The sequence below is a fragment of the Maniola hyperantus genome, chromosome 26 (genome assembly GCF_902806685.2).
Source record: "Maniola hyperantus chromosome 26, iAphHyp1.2, whole genome shotgun sequence".
NCBI lineage: Eukaryota > Metazoa > Arthropoda > Insecta > Lepidoptera > Nymphalidae > Maniola > Maniola hyperantus.
In genome coordinates this window covers 623,653-642,304 of record NC_048561.1, presented here as the reverse complement: position 1 = coordinate 642,304, position 18,652 = coordinate 623,653, and the positions used below count along the sequence as shown (strand labels likewise).

Genomic DNA, 18,652 nt, shown 5'->3' with positions numbered 1-18,652 from the left:
CCAGCTCGAAACTTCAGTCTAGTGCTGACGTCACTAAAAAGGCGGCCACGCGCATTAGCAATTTGCGGGACTTATAATCATATCTAATGTTCCCTTTTCCCCTCCAACTAAGCGTAAAGCTTGTGCTAGGAGTAGGTACGACAATAGTGCAACGGTTGGGGTTTGAACTGCCGACCTTTCGGAGTTCAGTTCGTTCATTAACCGTTGAGCTATTGACGCTCAGTGTTGAGGATTTATCGATCGATTTGGTGGTAGAAAGTGACGCAATGGATAGAGGTGTTTATGCGATCGCGCGGTTGGTTCATCAATCAATACTTCACCAGTGACGCGATGTGATCCGTTAATGTAGTTATAAAAATGTGACATTGTTCGCGTCCTGTACTTTCTTACAGTGCGAGAAACTAGAAGATGACTGACAAACCAATCATGCGGCAGGATAAACTCCATCGTCACTTCAATTTGTACAACCAAATAGATCGCTAAATCACCCACTGCGCAGGTACAAGATGGATGGTAAAACCTCCGATTGAAGTAAATATCGGATCGGATAGTGTAAAAACGCTTTACAAATTCAAACTACAATTTTGACTAACCGATACAATGCGACTACGTGACGATAAATAAAAATTAAACAAAATATATTAATAGTAATTAAACTATGGCGATTTTAAAACTCTCGCCTCCGGCTCGTAATTTAAACTGCGACGTTTTAACATTTTTGTATTGGAAAGCTTAAATGTAATCCTCAGTAAAAATTTCCCGATGGAAAAATCAAACCTAAAAGTATTTATTACACTCTATCCGCGGAACGGAGTTAGTATAACGCTCTCTCTGTTACGTAATCCCATACAAATTACAGAACCAAATTATGGGCGTAAACCATTTTGAGGCACCAACCAATCTATAAAATGAAACTATGTGTTCTAATTGAATTTCGCATGTTTTTTTTTTGAAACATTTTCGAAAGGCATTTTGAATGTTTTTGGAAAAAACGTTTGTGATTGGTTGGTGCCTCAAAATGGTTAACGCCCATTGAGATTTCTGTCTCTGTCATTTGTATGGGATTACGTATCAGAGAGAGCGCTATACTAACTTCTTTCCGCGAATAGAGTATAGTCAAATTAAATTAGTGCGAAATAAAAATAATTGTCACGCAGCATAAAGTACTATCGGTAGTAAGGAAATAAAACCGTTACAATCATTTATATACATTTTATTTACAAGAAAACACTCAAGTCTACGCCAACATGACCGATTTTTAACCGATTTAAATTTTCAACCGATTTTTAAATTATCTCATGAACAAATACAAATAGAAGTATAGACATTAGAATCTACCTGTTTTTGAAAGACAATGAAATATAAAATCCGATTTTTATACGGTCAAAGTCAAATAATTTTTTCAAAGTAGGCGAAAATGTAATAGGAGAACCCACAGATAGACAGCCAGATATGCAACTAGCGTGGCCCCCTCAGTCCCTCTCGCTCAAGCAGATTTTCTTACTTGTGAAATGTCATTCCTTCTACACTTCACGTTGTTTTTTTTTTTTTTATTCAGATACAAGTTAGCCATTGACTGCATTCTCACCTGGTGGTAAGTGATGATGCAGTCTAAGGTGATAGCGGGCTAACCTGGAAGGGGTATGGCAGTTTTTATTAAACCCATACCCCTTTGGTTTCTACACGGCATCGTTCCGGAACGCTAAATCGCTTGGCGGCACGGCTTTGCTGGTAGGGTGGTGGTAACTAGCCACGGCCGAAGCCTCCCACCAGACCAGACCAGAAATTTAGAAATTATAAAATTCCAAACCCCTGCCAGGAATCGAACCCGGGACCTCCCACTATTAAGACCACACCGCTCACCACTGCGCCAGGGAGGTCGTCGTTTGTCAAATACTCACGTACAAATACATTTTGACAAACAAAAAAAAAAGTGGCCACGGTGATAAGGACAAAACATAATCATTTTGTCACGTTCTAACAAGAGCTTAAATGCATTTAGCTATCTCGCTCTAACAGAAAGTGTCACAACAGGGCTACTTCTAACAGTCCTTATTCTGAGGGTGTACCATACTTTTGACATGACAGTTGACCCAATGGCGCGAGATGAGTCATTTAGTACGAACAATACATAATATTCAAGCGTGAACTAAAATGCACAGAACCAAAAATATTTCAACCTATTTTTTTAAGGCCAATTTAAAATTAATATGTAAGTAGATATTTCTAAATCGACCGATTTTAAAATCGGTCGATTTAGAAATCGGTCATGTACGCCAGAGGGACTATTCACAGACACGAACTAAACTATCCAAAATAAACGTGCAAATTTATAATATGTTGTGCATCTTTTTCTTGGCATACGTCTCTTTCCCTATCATTCTCTATGACATGAGATGTCAAACTTGACAGCTCTTGTATGGGGCGTCAATTGTGACGTCACACACAATCCGTAAAAAATGACTCCTCACGCGCCATTTTAACTCTATGGGTTAACTGTCATGTCAAAAGTACGGTTCAACTTTAAAATAAGGACTAAAATCGTACTTTTGACACGAAATTTGACAGAAAAAGTTAAAATGGCGCGTGAAAGTTAAATTTTACGCGTTTTGCTCTATTTACGAAGAGGTGTTATAGGGCTCTCTCTGTCAAGTAATCCCATACAAATGACAAAGACAAAAAGTCAGTGGGTGTTAATCATTTTGAGGACCAACCACAAACGAAAAAGCTGTGATAGCCTTGTGGTTAAGAGGTCCGTCTTCTAATCGGAGGTCGGGAGTTCGATCCCGGGCACGCACCTCTAACTTTTAGGAGTTAGGTATGTGCGTTTTAAGTCACTTGCTTTAACGGTGAAGGAAAACATCGTGAGGAAACCTGCATGCCTGAGAGTTCTCCATAATGTTCTCAAAGGTGTGTGAAGTCAACCAATCCGCACTTGGCCAGCGTGGTACAGGTAGACTATGGCCGAAACCTTCTCACTGTGAGAGGAGACCCGTGATCAGTAATGAACCGGCGATGGGTTGATCATGATGATGATGAACCACAAACGAGCTTATGTTTTCCGTGCTACTCTATCCGCGGAAAACGTTAGTACGGAAAACATAGCTCGTTTGTGATTGGTTGGTCACTCAAAATGGTTTACGTCCACTGACGTTTTTGTCCTTATCATTTGTATGGGATTACTTAACAGAGAGAGTGCTATATTAACTTATCTACGTGGATAGAGTATAAGCTTTTGTGGATGTGAAATTTGACATCAGTGAATTTCTGTAGAGAATCCAAGTCATTCATTTCATACAGAATCCTTATTTGCTCCCGAAATATTTAAAATCAATAATAATTATTATTTTAATTTTTAATATTAATTAATAATAATTAATTGCCTAATTAATTAATTAACTAACCCGAGATCGACATCGCTTATTTCTAATCGACATATCACAATTAAAATAAAATAGTTTAACACCTCTAGTGGACACCGGTTTATTTTAACTTTTTAATTTAATCATGTACCCTTATTATAAATGCGAAAGTGTGTTTGTTTGTTGGTTCATTGGTTTGTCCTTCAATCACGTCGCAATGATGCAACGGATTGACGTGACTTTTTGCATGGGTATAGATCAAGACCTAGAGAGTGACATAGGCTCTTTTTATCCTGAAAAAATTCCCACGGGATTTTTAAAAACCTAATTCCACAGGCATCAGCTAGTTTAATAGACAAGATTTATATCTAGAAGTAGATGCATTTATTAAATTAATTTATTAATCGTGCTAAAATTTAAAATTCAGTGTCTAATATTTTTTTCATTAAAAACAAGTTATTTAGTTTTTATTATTACAATGTATCACGCACCGGCGCCATCTACTTAAAATATTGGTTTGTAGTACATGCTATGTATCAGAGATGGCGCTGTATGTGAAAAAAGATTTTCCCGCTTTTCTATTGAAATTTTTCCTGAATTTTCTTTTCTATAAACCTCACGGAGCCCGAGACATATCCAACGAATCAGGAAGGAAAACCCGACTTATTTTTATATAGCTATAAAAAAAGCATTAAAAATATTATTACTGGCATTTAAAAAAAAAAAAGGAAAAAGTCTACATTTAAAAAAATTATTAGTCGAAAGTGCCCACTAAAAGTGTTAACATTCCTAACTTATCCGACTAGAACCTCACTAAAATCACTAATTCTTCGTTGTCGGCGTCGCCATGTTTAGTAGCCCCGTGTATCCCCTGAACTGATTGGTCATAAAGTCCCTGTACATGGCCAACTGCCTTTGGTCCATTTGGCCAAGACTGCTGTATATATGTTGCATATATAAAGGGTCCATTAATGGGGCCATAGGGACCTTCTGCATTTCCATCATTTGCGCTAAGTTTTGATTTTTGAAAACGTTTTGGAGTAAACTGTTCTGTAAACTCAAATCTTTGTTTTGAGTTTGTGTGGAACTGCTAGGGGATTCCTCTTTAGTAATTTGATAACTAGGGACGGTTATTGGGGGTTTTTTAGGGGAAGGGGTCGGGAATGATTTAGGGTAATCTTTGGGAGGGGTCGGCGTTTTGAGCGACGCGAATTTGCCGTTTGAAGACCGTTTTTGGGGGGGTTTTTTCGGTGGCGTTTGGGACTTTGGGTTGACCAATGTGATTTCTAGGTTTGATACGACTGCTTTACCGTCTAGGATTGTATAGTTTTTGCTTAGGTTTTGGGGGTTTTGGGTTTTGGAGGGGGATGGGGTGGAATCGGAGGGGATTCTGACAATTTCTACGGCTGGTTTTTGGGATGGGGTTGCTTGGGTTTTGCATGTCAAGTCTAAAATGTCTTGAGGGGTTGGTACAGGGGTGGCAATACTCCTTTGTGGTTTTATTGGGGTGCCTTGGAGGACATGCGGTGGGGGCATGAAGGGGTCTTTGGGGTTGCCGTAAACGGTTTTTTCGGGTCCCGCGTTCCCGAAAGCGCTTGAAGCTTGAATGACTTTGGGGGCTTGGACCCCGTTGGGGTAATTTGGAATGATATTGTACATTTGAAACATTTGCGCTTGGGTGAGGATCTGATGCTGTACTGCGGGGTTTAGGATTATGGGGTTGGGGTTGATGAGGGGGGTGATGGGGTTGGCGAGTGGGGGCCACACGGGGCTAGGAGGGACCGCGGTGACTTCGAGGCCCCTTTCTTTGAGGATTTCCAGCTTTTTCTTCTTGATTCCTTGCGGGCTCTCGGGGTATTCGTCAAGGTCTATGATTTCTGGGCTCTTTGGTTGGTAGGGTACCTGGAAATGAAAAGTAGTTTTAGGGTTGATGCATACAGATGGTGGAATGCAGCAGTCTTTTTGATGCCAACTAGTCAGACTAGCTGACCCGCCCCGGCTTCGCTCGGGTGGAATTTAGAAAATCGAGGTGGGGGTTGAATTTCCAGAAAATCCTTAAACACGTATTTCTTCATTTGTGACCGAAATACTAATTTTTTTTTTTTTATTCAGATACAAGTTAGCCCTTGACTGCAATCTCACCTGATGGTAAGTGATGATGCAGTCTAAGATGATAGCGGGCTAACCTGGAAGGGGTATGGCAGTTTTTAATAAACCCAGCCCCTTTGGTTTCTACACAGCATCATACCGGAACGCTAAATCGCTTGGCGGCACGGCTTTGCCGGTAGGGTGGTAACTAGCCACAGCCGAAGCCTCCCACCAGACCAGACCAGAAATTAAGAAATTATAAAATTCCAAACCCCTGCCAGGAATCGAACCCGGGACCTCCCACTATTAAGACCACAGCGCTCACCACTGCGCCAGGGAGATCGTCAATTTTCATGCAAATAACTTGAACTTCATACAAACTTTCATCCCCTACTATACACTTAGGGGTAGAATTTCGACAAATCCTTGCTTAATGGATACCTACTTTTTACAAAGAACACGCCCTCAAAATTTCATGCCTCTAAGACCAGCGGTTTAGGCCTGTACATCTAAATATATAAAAGGAAAAGGTGACTGACTGACTGACTGACTGATCTATCAACGCACAGCTCAAACTACTGGACGGATCGGGCTGAAATTTTGCATGCAGATAGCTATTATGACGTAGGCGTCCGCTAAGAAAGGATTTTTGAAAATTCATCCCCTAAGGGGGTGAAATAGGGGTTTTAAATTTGTGTAGTCCACGCGGACGAAGTCGCGAGCATAAGCTAGTTGATATATAAATAAGTCAGTCAGTCAGTCAGTCACTGAATTTTATATATAAAGAAGATTTATGTACTTTAACACACGGTTGAAATTAGTATATAAGTAAAACCCAGAGGAGAGTTTGTTGTGGGCTCTTCTCAGACCTGGGCGCGTTTGAAACCCTCGTAGCTTTAGTTTTAAGTTCGTGTAAAAATTATCACCACCATTTCATCATCTTACAAATGCAAACCGACTATCAAAAAGCGTAATTTTTTTACCTACTTTGAATAAACGTGTTGACTTTGACTTTGACTTTGACTTTGACTTTGAGACTCGAATGATGCTGCATGTATGCCAAAATTAATAAAGTTTGTATCAAGAGAACTACTACTAGAAACTATATACACTTTGCAAGTGTGTTACCTCGACTATGTCGTCATCGCTGGTGGCGGGCGGCGGCGGGTGGTGGATGCCGAAGTTGGTGATGGTGGTGGTCGCGGTGGTGGTGGGGCCAGCGCTGGGCGTGGACAGTGGGGTGGTGGCGGCCGACAGCGTGGGGGATGATGACGCGGAGTCCGAGCGAGGAGGGGGCACTGGCGCTGTGGACAAAAACATAGTAATAACTGTAAACATAACAACATGTGTAACATAGTAATAAATGTAACTGTAAACCGGCAAAGCCGTGCCGCCAAGCGATTTAGCGTTCCGGTACGATGCCGTGTAGAAACCAAAGGGGTATGGGTTTAATAAAAACTGCCATACCCCTTCCAGGTTAGCCCGCTATCATCTTAGACTGCATCATCACTTACCACCAGGTGAGATTGCAGTCAAGGGCTAACTTGTATCTGAATAAAAAAAAATAAAAAAAATAGGATGTATTTAAAAAAGTTTATTGATGACCCATATCAATTTAGAGGCGGTATCAACATTTTATTTAGATGCAAGTTAGCCCTTGATTGCAATCTCACCTGGTAGTAAGTGAAGGTGCACATGTCTAAGATGAAAGTGGGCTAACCTGAAGGGGGGAGGGGGGGGGGGGGGTACCCAGTGGCGTGCACAGTGTTCGAAGCCAGGGTAGGCATTAGTTAGTAAGGAACCTGTTTACTGGCAGGTCATAATGAAAAATATGCATTGAGCTATTACAACTGGGGTAAGCAGTGCATTTATGCCTCTACTAGCTTATGCCCGCGACTTCGTCCGCGTGGACTACACAAATTTCAAACCCCTATTTAACCCCCTTAGGGGTTGAATTTTCAAAAATCCTTTCTTAGCGGATGCCTACGTCATAATAGCTATCTGCATGCCAAATTTCAGCCCGATCCGTCCCGTAGTTTGAGCTGTGCGTTGATAGATCAGTCAGTCAGTCAGTCACCCTTTCCTTTTATATATTTAGATGACGTGCACGCCACTGGTCATCATCCAATCCATTCATCCTGACTTACGCGTTTGTCTGGCAGTCATGGGTCGCGTGGGCTTGACTCGCACGGCGCGCAGGGAGCTCCGCCCCGCGGGACGGGCCTTCTGACAACAAAACATTATCCTCCTTAGATAAGTGCGAATATTTTAGTTACCCTCGGCAACCTGGGCGGTCTACCCGGCTTCTGGAGCGAGCTTGGATGGCTGGAGTGAAGACTTCAGCGGGGAGGGGCGATGCACGCACAACAGACGGAAACGTTTGAGTGCAGAAACCAGCCCAGAGCGAAGAAGAAGAAGAAGTGCGAATATTTTAGTTACCCTCGGCAACCTGGGCGGTCTATGGCTTGGATGGCTGGAGTGAAGACTTCAGCGGGGAGGGGCGATGCACGCACAACAGACGGAAACGTTTGAGTGCAGAAACCAGCCCAGAGCGAAGAAGAAGAAGAAGTGCGAATATTTTAGTTACCCTCGGCAACCTGGGCGGTCTATGGCTTGGATGGCTGGAGTGAAGACTTCAGCGGGGAGGGGCGATGCACGCACAACAGACGGAAACGTTTGAGTGCAGAAACCAGCCCATAGTGAAGAAGAGAAGAAGTGCGAATATTGCAGTAATTTTTTTTTTTTTTTTTTTTTTTTTTTTTTTAATACAATAAAACTTAAAGCTAGCCTTATCTAATCACTATATAAATCATGACCGCGTGGAATGGTGCCAAGAATACTGGCTGCATTTCCGCGCTGGACAGCCAGGCTGATCCGTTGCGCAAAAAATGATTGCATTAATACTTGTCACATATCAAGGAAGAGACAAAAATAATTTGTAGGGAGTGAAGAAGGCGCCCCGGGAAAATGCCAAGAGCAAGTACCGAACGGGCGCCCTCCCGCGATTCGGCCCATATAACCGAGAGGTTGGTGGGGACATGGGAGGTGGAGGGTTGACACATATCAGTACCTCATCATGATCAACCCATCGCCGGCTCACTACAGAGCACGGGTCTCCTCTCAGAGTGTGAAGGATTTTGGCCATGTGCGGATTGGTAGACTTCATACACCTTTGAGAACATTATGGAGAACTCTCAGGCATGCAGGTTTCCTCACGATGTTTTCCTTCACCGTTAAAGCAAGTGATATTTAATTACTTAAAACGCACATAACTCCGAAAAGTTAGAGGAGCGTGCCCGGGATCGAACCCCCGACCTCCGATTAGAAGGCGGACGTCCTAACCACTAGGCTATCACAGCTAATCAGTACCTATCAGTACCCTTATTATAAATACGAAGGTGTGTTTGTTTGTTGGTTTGTCCTTCAATCACGTCGCAACGGTGCAACGGATTGACGTGATTTTTTGCATGGGTATAGATAAAGACCTGGAGAGTGACATAGGCTACTTTTTATCCCGGAAAATAAAAGAGTTCCCACGGGATTTTAAAACCTGAATCCACGCGGACGAAGTCGCGGGCATCATCTAGTTTTTGCTATAATCATTTTACCTGTCACACATTGCTCTATACGTATTTTAGTATTTTATTTTATTTTATTTTATTCGTTTATTTGCAATCAACAGCGATACATACAATATAATTTTACATAATAACATACTAAAAATAAGGGCAATTTTTTACAGATTACTTAAATAGTTATTATTAATTATAAATTTATAACTGTACGTATTTATAATTTAATCAAGCTTTACAATAATATATTTAGACTAGCTTATGCTCGCGACTTCGTCCGCGTGGACTACAAAATTTCAAAACCCTATTACACCCCCTTAGGGGTTGAATTTTCAAAAATCCTTTCTTAGCGGATGCCTACGTCATAATAGCTATCTGTATGCCAAATTTCAGCCCGATCCGTCCAGTAGTTTGAGCTGTGCGTTGATAGATCAGTCAGTCAGTCAGTCAGTCAGTCACCTTTTCCTTTTATATATATAGATGAAAATATAAAAGTCAATTAACTAGTAAAAATACCTAGTAGGTGATTCAGAACTTGTATGTGTGTGTGTATCTGTGAGTGTGTGTGTGTGTGTGTATGTGTGAGTATTTTTACTTGTCACAAAATATTATATTCTGCTTACCTGTTCAGCGTTATTGGTGCCGTTGGTATGTCCGTTGGTGTACTTATCTCCCAAAGACGACAGACTCGACAGACTGTCCGTCGACTGACTGTGTGACAGATGCTGCAGGAACCTGGTGTCCGCGTTACCTGTCAAGATACAAGAAGAGAGTCTTCAACAGCTCAACCAATTCTGAGTGGAGTCCATTGCTATTGCGCTGGAACCATGTCTCATTAATATCGAAATGACGTCATTTTGACGTCAGCCGAAATAAATATATACAGTCAGCTCGAAACTTCAGTCTAGTGCTGACGTCACTAAAACACACTACGCATCTTATTTTGGCATTAAATAAAGACTTTTCTTTCTTTCTCTTAAGAGAGGTCGTCGGTTCGAACCCCACCCGTTGCACTATTAGTCAAAGTCAAAGTCAAATGATTTATTCAAAATAGGTAATAAATTACTCTTATTGATGGTCTGGTATGGTGTTAGATTTGTAAGATATAGTGGTGATAATTATAACGCAAACTTAAAACTAAAGCTACGAGGGTTCCAAACGCACCCAGGTCTGAGAAGAGCCCACAACAAACTCAGCCGGGTATTCTTTTTATTATCACCACTTTACAAAATTATTGAAACTTATTAGAACTATCACAAAGTCGTATTATTATACCTACTCCTATTTTTTAACCGACTTCAAAAAGGAGGAGGTTCTTAATTCGTCGGAATCTTTGTTTTTTTCATCAGCTCGCTGACGGACAGACGGACAAACGGCCAGCGAAGGATTAGTGATAGGGTCCCGTTGGAACCCTTCGGGAACGAAATCCTATAAACCACTAAGCACAAATTCAAAAAAATTATTCAAAATTGGTAATAAATTACTCTTTTTGATTGTTAGTTGTTGGATTTGTAAGATATAGTGGTGATAATTATTACGCAAACTTAAAACTAAAGCTACGAGGGTTCCAAACGCGCCCATTTCTGAGAAGAGGCCACAACAAACTCAGCCGGGTATTCTTTTAACTATCACCACTTTACAAAATCACTTATTAGAACTATCACAAAGCATTATAACAAAGACTTACCTAAATGCAACTTCTGCGCAAGTTCATTCAGAAACCTGCTGTTCCCTTCACTCATATTCGCCTCTACACTCTTGCTAGAGTCCATCAATTTCTGCTTAGTCAATTCCGACATCAGAGCCGTATTCTCTTCGAATATCTTAACGACATTTTCCTTCAAACTCGGCTCTATCAGCTTTTCCACGGGTTTCACGAAAATCTTCACCGCCTTCTCTTCTTCTTTGGGTGGTAAGGAATCTAGGAATTCTCTGTTTAGTTCTTCGGCAGGTTTTGATGTGATATTTAGTTCTTCTTTCAATAATTCTCCAGTTTCATTGTCTAGAACTAGTTTTTCTTGCTTTTTCGGTGAGGGTGTTCTTAGCCTTTTCTCTGGGAGTTGTTTTGGTTTGTCTATGTCTCGTACGGGCGAGTCTGTGACGTCTATCGTGTCTATGGTCTTTGGTTCGGTTAGCTTGCCGTTGGGCAGTTTGGGGAATTTCCTGCCGTTCCATCTCTCGTGGTGCTCGAATTGTAGCAGGTATCTGTCAAATGATTTTATGTAGTTTTACCATTTATTTACTAATAGATGATGCCCACGACTTCCGCGTGGATTTTGATTTTACAAAAATCCCGCGGGAACTCTACGATTTTCCGGGATAAGAAGTAGCCTATGTCCTTCCCCGGGATGCAATCTATCGACGTATCAAAATTTCGTAAAAATTGGTTGAACGGATGGGCCGTGAAAGGCCGCTAGCAGACAGACAGACAGACACACTTTTGCATTTATAATATTAGTATGGATAGATGATGCCCGCGACTTCGTCCGCGTGGATTTTGGTTTTATAAAAATCCCGTGGGAGCTCTTTCATTTTCCGGAATACATTTATTTCTTTTAAAAAAAAATTCAAAAATATGCCAAGTACGAGTTGATGCCAAGGGTGAGCGGTTTTTTACAAAACGAAATTTTTAACGAAACAATAAAAAAATACAAAATCCCCGCCAGTTGAAGGACAAACGTTTAACCTATTAATCAGCAAAGTTTCATTTAATTCTGTTCAGAGTATACTAATACTATCTTGTTTATACATTTTTAGATTTTTTTCGCTTGGTGTAAAATACCGTATTGTTGTTACCTGTGCTATCATCTTCACCAAATCTTGTCACAATGTGACTCGTTGGGAAGTGAGAACTCATCGATTTTTTCCCATCGAGTCACACTTGCAACTTATCAATAACATTTTTTAAAATTCGTTATAGGCAAACGCTTGACCACAATCACACCTGATGGAAAGTGATGATGAGGGCTAAGATGGGACGTGCTTACCTAGAAGATGGCTATGCCCGGGTTGTAATTGGTAGGAAACACATCGTGGAAGAGTATTCCAAACCTTAGCCATGAGTATGAGGAATGATGACGCAAAACGTTTCGTGCGTGTAGATGGGATGTCGACGACATAAGGATGGAAACTCGCCCGACGTCTTGCGGTTCGGTGGTGAAATGGTGAAGGGGAACAAGATCAAAAATTTGCTGAGCACACTCACAATTACACTTTACTGTGGGTGTGACTCGATGGGAAAAAAGTTCGATAGATTCCCAACGAGTCACACTTTACTGTGGATGTGACTCGATGGGAAAAAAGTTCGATAGATTCCCAACGAGCCACACTTTACTGTGGATGTGACTCGATGGGAAAAAAGTTCGATAGATTCCCAACGAGCCACACTTTACTGTGGATGTGACTCGATGGGAAAAAAGTTCGATAGATTCCCAACGAGCCACACTTTACTGTGGATGTGACTCGATGGGAAAAAAGTTCGATAGATTCCCAACGAGCCACACTTTACTGTGGATGTGACTCGATGGGGAAAAAGTTCGATAGATTCCCAACGAGCCACACTTTACTGTGGATGTGACTCGATGGGAAAAAAGTTCGATAGATTCCCAACGAGCCACACTTTACTGTGGATGTGACTCGATGGGAAAAAAGTTCGATAGATTCCCAACGAGCCACACTTTACTGTGGATGTGACTCGATGGGAAAAAAGTTCAATAGATTCCCAACGAGTCACACTGTTATACGATTGGGTGTGACTCGTTGGGAACCCATCAATGTCACAGGCCACAGCTTACCTCTCATATAACCGTCGCACTTTGGAAGCCTTCTCATTATAGTGGCGCCTCCAGAACTGTCCACGGCAAGCCGCCTCGTAGCCTCCCACGGACACGACGGCCACGTATAGACTTCGCAATGACACTGGAACAAAGGAAATAACTGGTATAAGTCCCTCAAATTGCTATTGCGCTGAAACCATGTCTCATTAACATCGAAATGACGTCATTTCGACGTCAGCCGAAATAAAAATATCGGTACCATCAGCTCGAAACTTCAGTCTAGTGCTGACGTCACTAAAATAGCAGTTTGCGGGACTTATTAAGTGTGTGTCAGAACACGACAGATAGTGTATTTGTGTTTGTGCGTGTAGGATGGACAGATGTGAACTTCCTTTACACCGGTTCATCGCTGCGAAGAAGCAACTCACCTAGCAACTAGATGGCGCTACTCGATCCTCAATCATGCTAGCAGAAAAAAATTCCAGAGAAGCCTAAATTTCGACCACATTAGCCTTCTCAGCCAACTATGCAGGAAATATTACATGACATATGCGCACTCTCTATTCCCTCACTCTCGGTTCGATGGGACAGCAAGTCGACATGACGAGAGAGAGAGACCATACAGCTTTCAAAATACGATTGAACCAGTTGGTCATAATAAGACCATAAACACTCTAAAGATCTCTCTATTGCTATGATTGAGAGCCTATCAGATACAGACCTATGTCCAGCAGTGGGCGTGGACATCGACTCACCGTTTTTGACGCTATGCGATATCTTCAGGGTTTGTCCCTTTCTCGTGAAGAAGTCTTTCAGCTGCTGCTCGAACGCTTTGTCCTTCGCAACTTCCTCCGGCTTCTTCTCCACTTCTTCTTCTTCCTCGCTCTGCTTCTCTGGTCCGTTGCGGAGGGAGAGCCTTCTTGGTGTCTGGAAGGAGAAAAGGTTGGATTATTTTTGGCTCTAGAGTTTTTTTTTTAGTTTTCAGAGTTCCGTAGGTACCTGAAGGGTGCAAACGGGACCCTATACCTAAGCCTCCGCTGTCCGTTCGTCTGTCCATCTGTTTGTCTGTCTCGCGTCGGTCACGCACCACGCAGATTTTTAAAGACAAGCAAAGCCTTACCGAGCGAGTGAGATGAAAATATAATTATTATTCCGAATCTATGGCCTGAGCGTAGCGAGCGCTAATTTTTTGCTCACCTTGGTCTCGGGAGTGTTTCTCGCCTCACTGTCACTTGACCGCGAGTCCGGTGACCGCGAGCGTGACCGCGAGCGCGGCGCGCGCCTCCGCCGACCGCGCGGTCTGCCCTTCAGTTTAGGAGCTAGATGGTTACAGACAAACTCGTGCCCTTCTAGCTCCGGGTACTCGAATGTGTCCTGAAAAGAGAAGACGAGGCGTAACTTTTAAACCTTAAACTTTAACAATTTGTTAAAGTTTAAACCTTTAGATAGTAGAAATGTGAAGGAGGAACCAGGACATACCTTGCAGTACAATATCCTAGTGTTCTTAGTGGGCGCTGCGTAGCCCCCCAACGCGGCCACTAGCGAGTCCCGAAGCCAGTCCGCCTGTATCCCCTCCAGCCGCGCCAGCAGGGCCCGGTAGCGGCAGTACCGAGGGTATGAGAACACCACCACTCCTGGCGCTTCCACGTCCACAGCTGGAAAGACAGATAGGTAAAAAAGCTAGAACTTTTTACTTTAAATGGCTCCTACATCTAGGGGTTCTTCGAGCAGGAGTAAAGTTTGATTTACAGACTTTAAATAACAAAAATTAGTCGACCCCTAAATCTAGGGCTCGTTTAATTTTCACAGGATTCATTTAGTACTCTCGGTAAACGCAGCCGACTCCAAATTAGCAGATTTTGAGCGACCCCTAGATCTAGGGGTCGCTGAATTTTCACAGGATTAAACTAGCTTGATTCACAACTCTCGGTAAATCACCGCTGACTCCACATGGGTAGATTTTAAGCGACCCCTAAGTTTAGGGGTCGCTAAAATTTCACAGGATACATCTAGTTTGATTAACAGCGCTCGGTGGATCGCCACTGATTCCACATAAGTAGATTTTAAGCAACCCCTAAATCTAGGGGTCGCTGAATTTTCACTGGATTCATTCATGGCTCTGATTAAATACCACTAACTTCAAACTTGTAGATTTTAAGAGACCCCTACATTTAGGGGTCACTGAATTAAAGAAGGGGTTGTATAGTGTGACTCACAGATGGCGCTTTTCTCGCGGTCGACATCGCTGAAGTCGAGCTTGGTGTGGTGCAGCGGCGCAGTGGGCTGGGGCTCCGCCGGCGGCGCGCAGGCCCCTCGCCACACAGCGCGCAGCCCCCAGCGCCAGCCGGCGCCCGAACACACCCAGCTCAGCAGGTCCTCCGCTCGGAGCACCACTTTGTCGTTGATGGCTAGGACTTCGTCCTGGAACCAAACAAAAACTTATGTTAGCTCAATTTTTTTTTTAAATTTTTTAATCAAGTATACCAGATAATATTAATACATTTTTTGTCTCCCGCCAAACTGATGAGCCAGTTAACTAAACCTTGCATGTATGAAGGGATGGGACCTCGGCCCTCGCTCCGTTGGGAGACGCCTTTCAGCGGGGTAATAGCCAGCCAGCCAGTGTAATGCCCATAACAGCTGTGATAGCCTAGTGGTTAGGACGTCCGCCTTCTAATCGGAGGTCGGGGGTTCGATCCCGGGCACGCACCTCTAACTTTTCGGAGTTATGTGCGTTTTAAGTAATTAAATATCACTTGCTCGAACGGTGAAGGAAAACATCGTGAGGAAACCTGCATATCTGAGAGTTCTCCATAATGTTCTCAAAGGTGTGTGAAGTCTACCAATCCGCACATGGCCAGCGTGGTAGACTATGGCCAAAACCCTTCTCACTCTGAGAGGAGACCCGTGCTCTGTAGTGAGCCGGTGATGGGTTGATCATGATGATGATATTAAGTAAACAATACAGTACAATATCTAATGTAATACATACAGGGTGTAAACAGAACGCTGGCAAAAACGAAGACAGGTGATGAAGACAGGTACTGATGATTACTGATATGATACCAGAAAAAAAACACGAGAAAATAAATATATATTGCAAATAAAACATCTGACTGACGCCAGAGGTCAACGAATGTTACGTGAGTAGGTCACTCGGAGTCAATGCCGCGTCGTAGGTGGGGCATTGACTCGAGTTTTGCACGCTATACATTGCGAGTTTAAAAGATTCCCCGATTAAATCACTAAAACTAACAGGATGAGGCAAATGGTTATTGGTATTGGATTGTGTTTAGGTAGTATAACAATAACGCTAAGTTTTTGCTAGCGTTCTGGTTACACCCTGTATAGTATACATATATGCTCATACTGAATTATTAGTAAGTGGGAATAAATCCGGTCGATTCGTGCCAACTTAGCGGGAGGGGGCGCGGGGTGGCGCAGGGGCGGACTCGGTTCAGTTTTTCAAAATAAAATATCGACTGTGAACTGGCCACCAGGCGGCTGATTCGCTAATTTGGTCAACACTAAATTATAGCCATCAAACCCATTTGATACTGGTCGGTTCCATAATAAAATTAATTTTCGTAGAAAAACTTTAATAGACTAAACTATTTGACGATTCAAAAGCACTTGTAAAAGTTTACTTGAATAAAAATATATTCTACCTACTAGCTAGCCCACGACTTCGTCCGCGTGGAATTAGGTTTTTAAAAATCCCGTGAGAGCTCTTTGATTTTCCGGGATAAAAAGTATCCTATGTTTTAATCCAGGGTATAATCTATCTCCATTCCAAATTTTAGCCAAATCCGTCCAGTAGTTTTTGAGTGATTAGCCCATGTGGGACTGGAGAGCTCTCCAGTCCCACATGGATTCCGCTAGACGGGATGGGTCAGGTCCTTAAAAAAGGTACCACCCTCGCCTCACGAATCCATGGTATGGCCCCAAAAGGCACAAATATGATATTTTCTATATTGTCATACTATTTTTTTTTAATTATTATCTTAAGAAATTTTAACCTTACATTCAGTAACATTAAAACCAAAATATCTACTAAATAAAATAAAAAAGGTCATTCTAATTCATAGTTCATGACCACATTTTAATTTTTTTGTGTGTTTTCAGATTTCCCCTTATGTCTGCTATATCTACCTGCCAAGTTTCATGATTCTAAGTCAACGGGAAGTACCCTGTAGGTTTCTTGACAGACAGACAACAAAGTGATCCTATAAGGGTTCCGTTTTTCCTTTTGAGGTATGGAACCCTAAAAAGTCATCAAAATAATAATATACCTATTGTACTTCAGTCCCTAGTCCGTCCCTGTCCCACTCTAAACGAAGGGGAGAACTAAAATTGCTTTCAAATAAGTAACCACCTCGCGGCGCTATTCTGTAACTAAGCGATGTCGTTTTCACATCGTTTGAAAACTATTTTAGTTTTTCAAGAAGACATCATCAAGACCGGGAGCCGCAGCAGAAACAGCTGAAAACGGCAAGCGGCGCAAGTACGAGTATGCCTCTCTCATCGAGAATAAATAAATAATAAATAATAAATAAAATAAAAATCTTTTTTATCCGAATAAACTTTTACAAGTACTTTCGAATAGTCGGATGCATCTACCACTGGTTCGGAATGCCTTTCCTACCGAGAAGAACCGGCAAGAAACTCGGCGGTTGCTCTTTTCAAATATTTGATATAGGTACAAGATTACAAACGGAACAGAGAGTTACATTTCTGTTCCGTTTACCGTGGAGACGCTGGGGCCATGCCATGGAGTATTAGTGCAAAAAAGATTTACGAGACATTTCACCGGGATTAATAGAAACTGTATTTTTTAAAAGAATATTAGTCAAGTTAATTGCTGACTAATATTCCCATTTCCCCTCCAATTAAGCGTAAAGCTTGTGCTAGGAGTAGGTACGACAATAGTGCAACGGGTGGGATTTGAACCGGCGACCTTTCGGTTTTCAGTCCGCTCCTTTAACCGTTGAGCTATCGAGGTTCTATTTTTTTTTTAATTTATGGACTAGCGCTTGGCTGCAATCAGACTTGGTGGCAAGTGATGATGCAGCCTAGGATGGAGCGTGCTTGCCTAGAAGCTGCCTATTCACTCTTGACTTGAAGGTACCCATATTATAATTGGAGGGGAAAACTGATGCTGGAAAGGTGTTCTAAATTTCAGCGGCTCGAATTAGAAATGAGGAGGCAAATCGCTTCGTACGTATCCGTGGAATTTTGACTACACTTTCGGTGCAGACCTTGGCGATGCCTTGCGGTACGATAATATATCTATAGCGAGGTTTAAAAATGACTTGTTAGTTTTAGTCGTTTTGTGCAAAAGGTATTAGGTACAGTTAGTTTCCAGAATAAGTCTTCCAATTTATGCCGACGTTCCGAGAACGCTGAAAAGTAATTCCACCCGAGAGCTCGCTATACACAAACACTGTTTGTTTGTCTGTTTGTTTGGTTTTGTTTTTTTTTTCGAAATTTTATCACACTGACAGAAAAATCTCCACAAACAAAAATAAAATACAATCCGCACTTCGTCAGCGCAGCGGACTATGGGCTAAGCCCTTCTCATTTCGAGAGACCTGTTCTCAGTAGTGGACCGGCGATGGGTTGATCATGATGAACGTAAAACTTTTAAATATCGTACAAATATCTAAATATATAGTAGGAAAGGCTGACTGACTGACTAATTTATCAACGCACAGCTCAAACTACTGGACGGATCGGGCTGAAATTTGGCATGCAGATAGCTACTATGACGTAGACATCCGCTAAGAAAGAATTATTGAAAATTTTACCTCTAAGGGGATGAAATAGGGGTTTGAAATTTGTGTAGTCCACGCGG

At 42.2% G+C, this 18,652-nt stretch overlaps 1 protein-coding gene across 2 annotated transcripts in view; it reads right to left on the bottom strand.

Moving 5' to 3' along the window:
* The window catches only part of LOC117994139 (AT-rich interactive domain-containing protein 5B-like), a 102,324-nt gene that overhangs the window by 35,512 nt on the left and 48,160 nt on the right, over positions 1-18,652 (bottom strand). The window contains exons 4-13 of one of the 2 annotated variants that reach the window (XM_034982024.2): positions 15,015-15,219; positions 14,278-14,453; positions 13,996-14,172; positions 13,554-13,725; positions 12,817-12,940; positions 10,710-11,227; positions 9,646-9,773; positions 7,598-7,676; positions 6,579-6,754; positions 2,875-5,264 (exon numbers count right to left, since the gene is read on the bottom strand). In XM_034982024.2, coding sequence (XP_034837915.1) covers positions 4,185-5,264; positions 6,579-6,754; positions 7,598-7,676; positions 9,646-9,773; positions 10,710-11,227; positions 12,817-12,940; positions 13,554-13,725; positions 13,996-14,172; positions 14,278-14,453; positions 15,015-15,219 — 2,835 coding nt within the window. In that variant the 3' untranslated portion in view covers positions 2,875-4,184. Of the gene's footprint in view, positions 1-2,874; positions 5,265-6,578; positions 6,755-7,597; positions 7,677-9,645; positions 9,774-10,709; positions 11,228-12,816; positions 12,941-13,553; positions 13,726-13,995; positions 14,173-14,277; positions 14,454-15,014; positions 15,220-18,652 lie in introns of those variants that run through there. The other variant, XM_069507441.1, reaches the window with a different exon arrangement.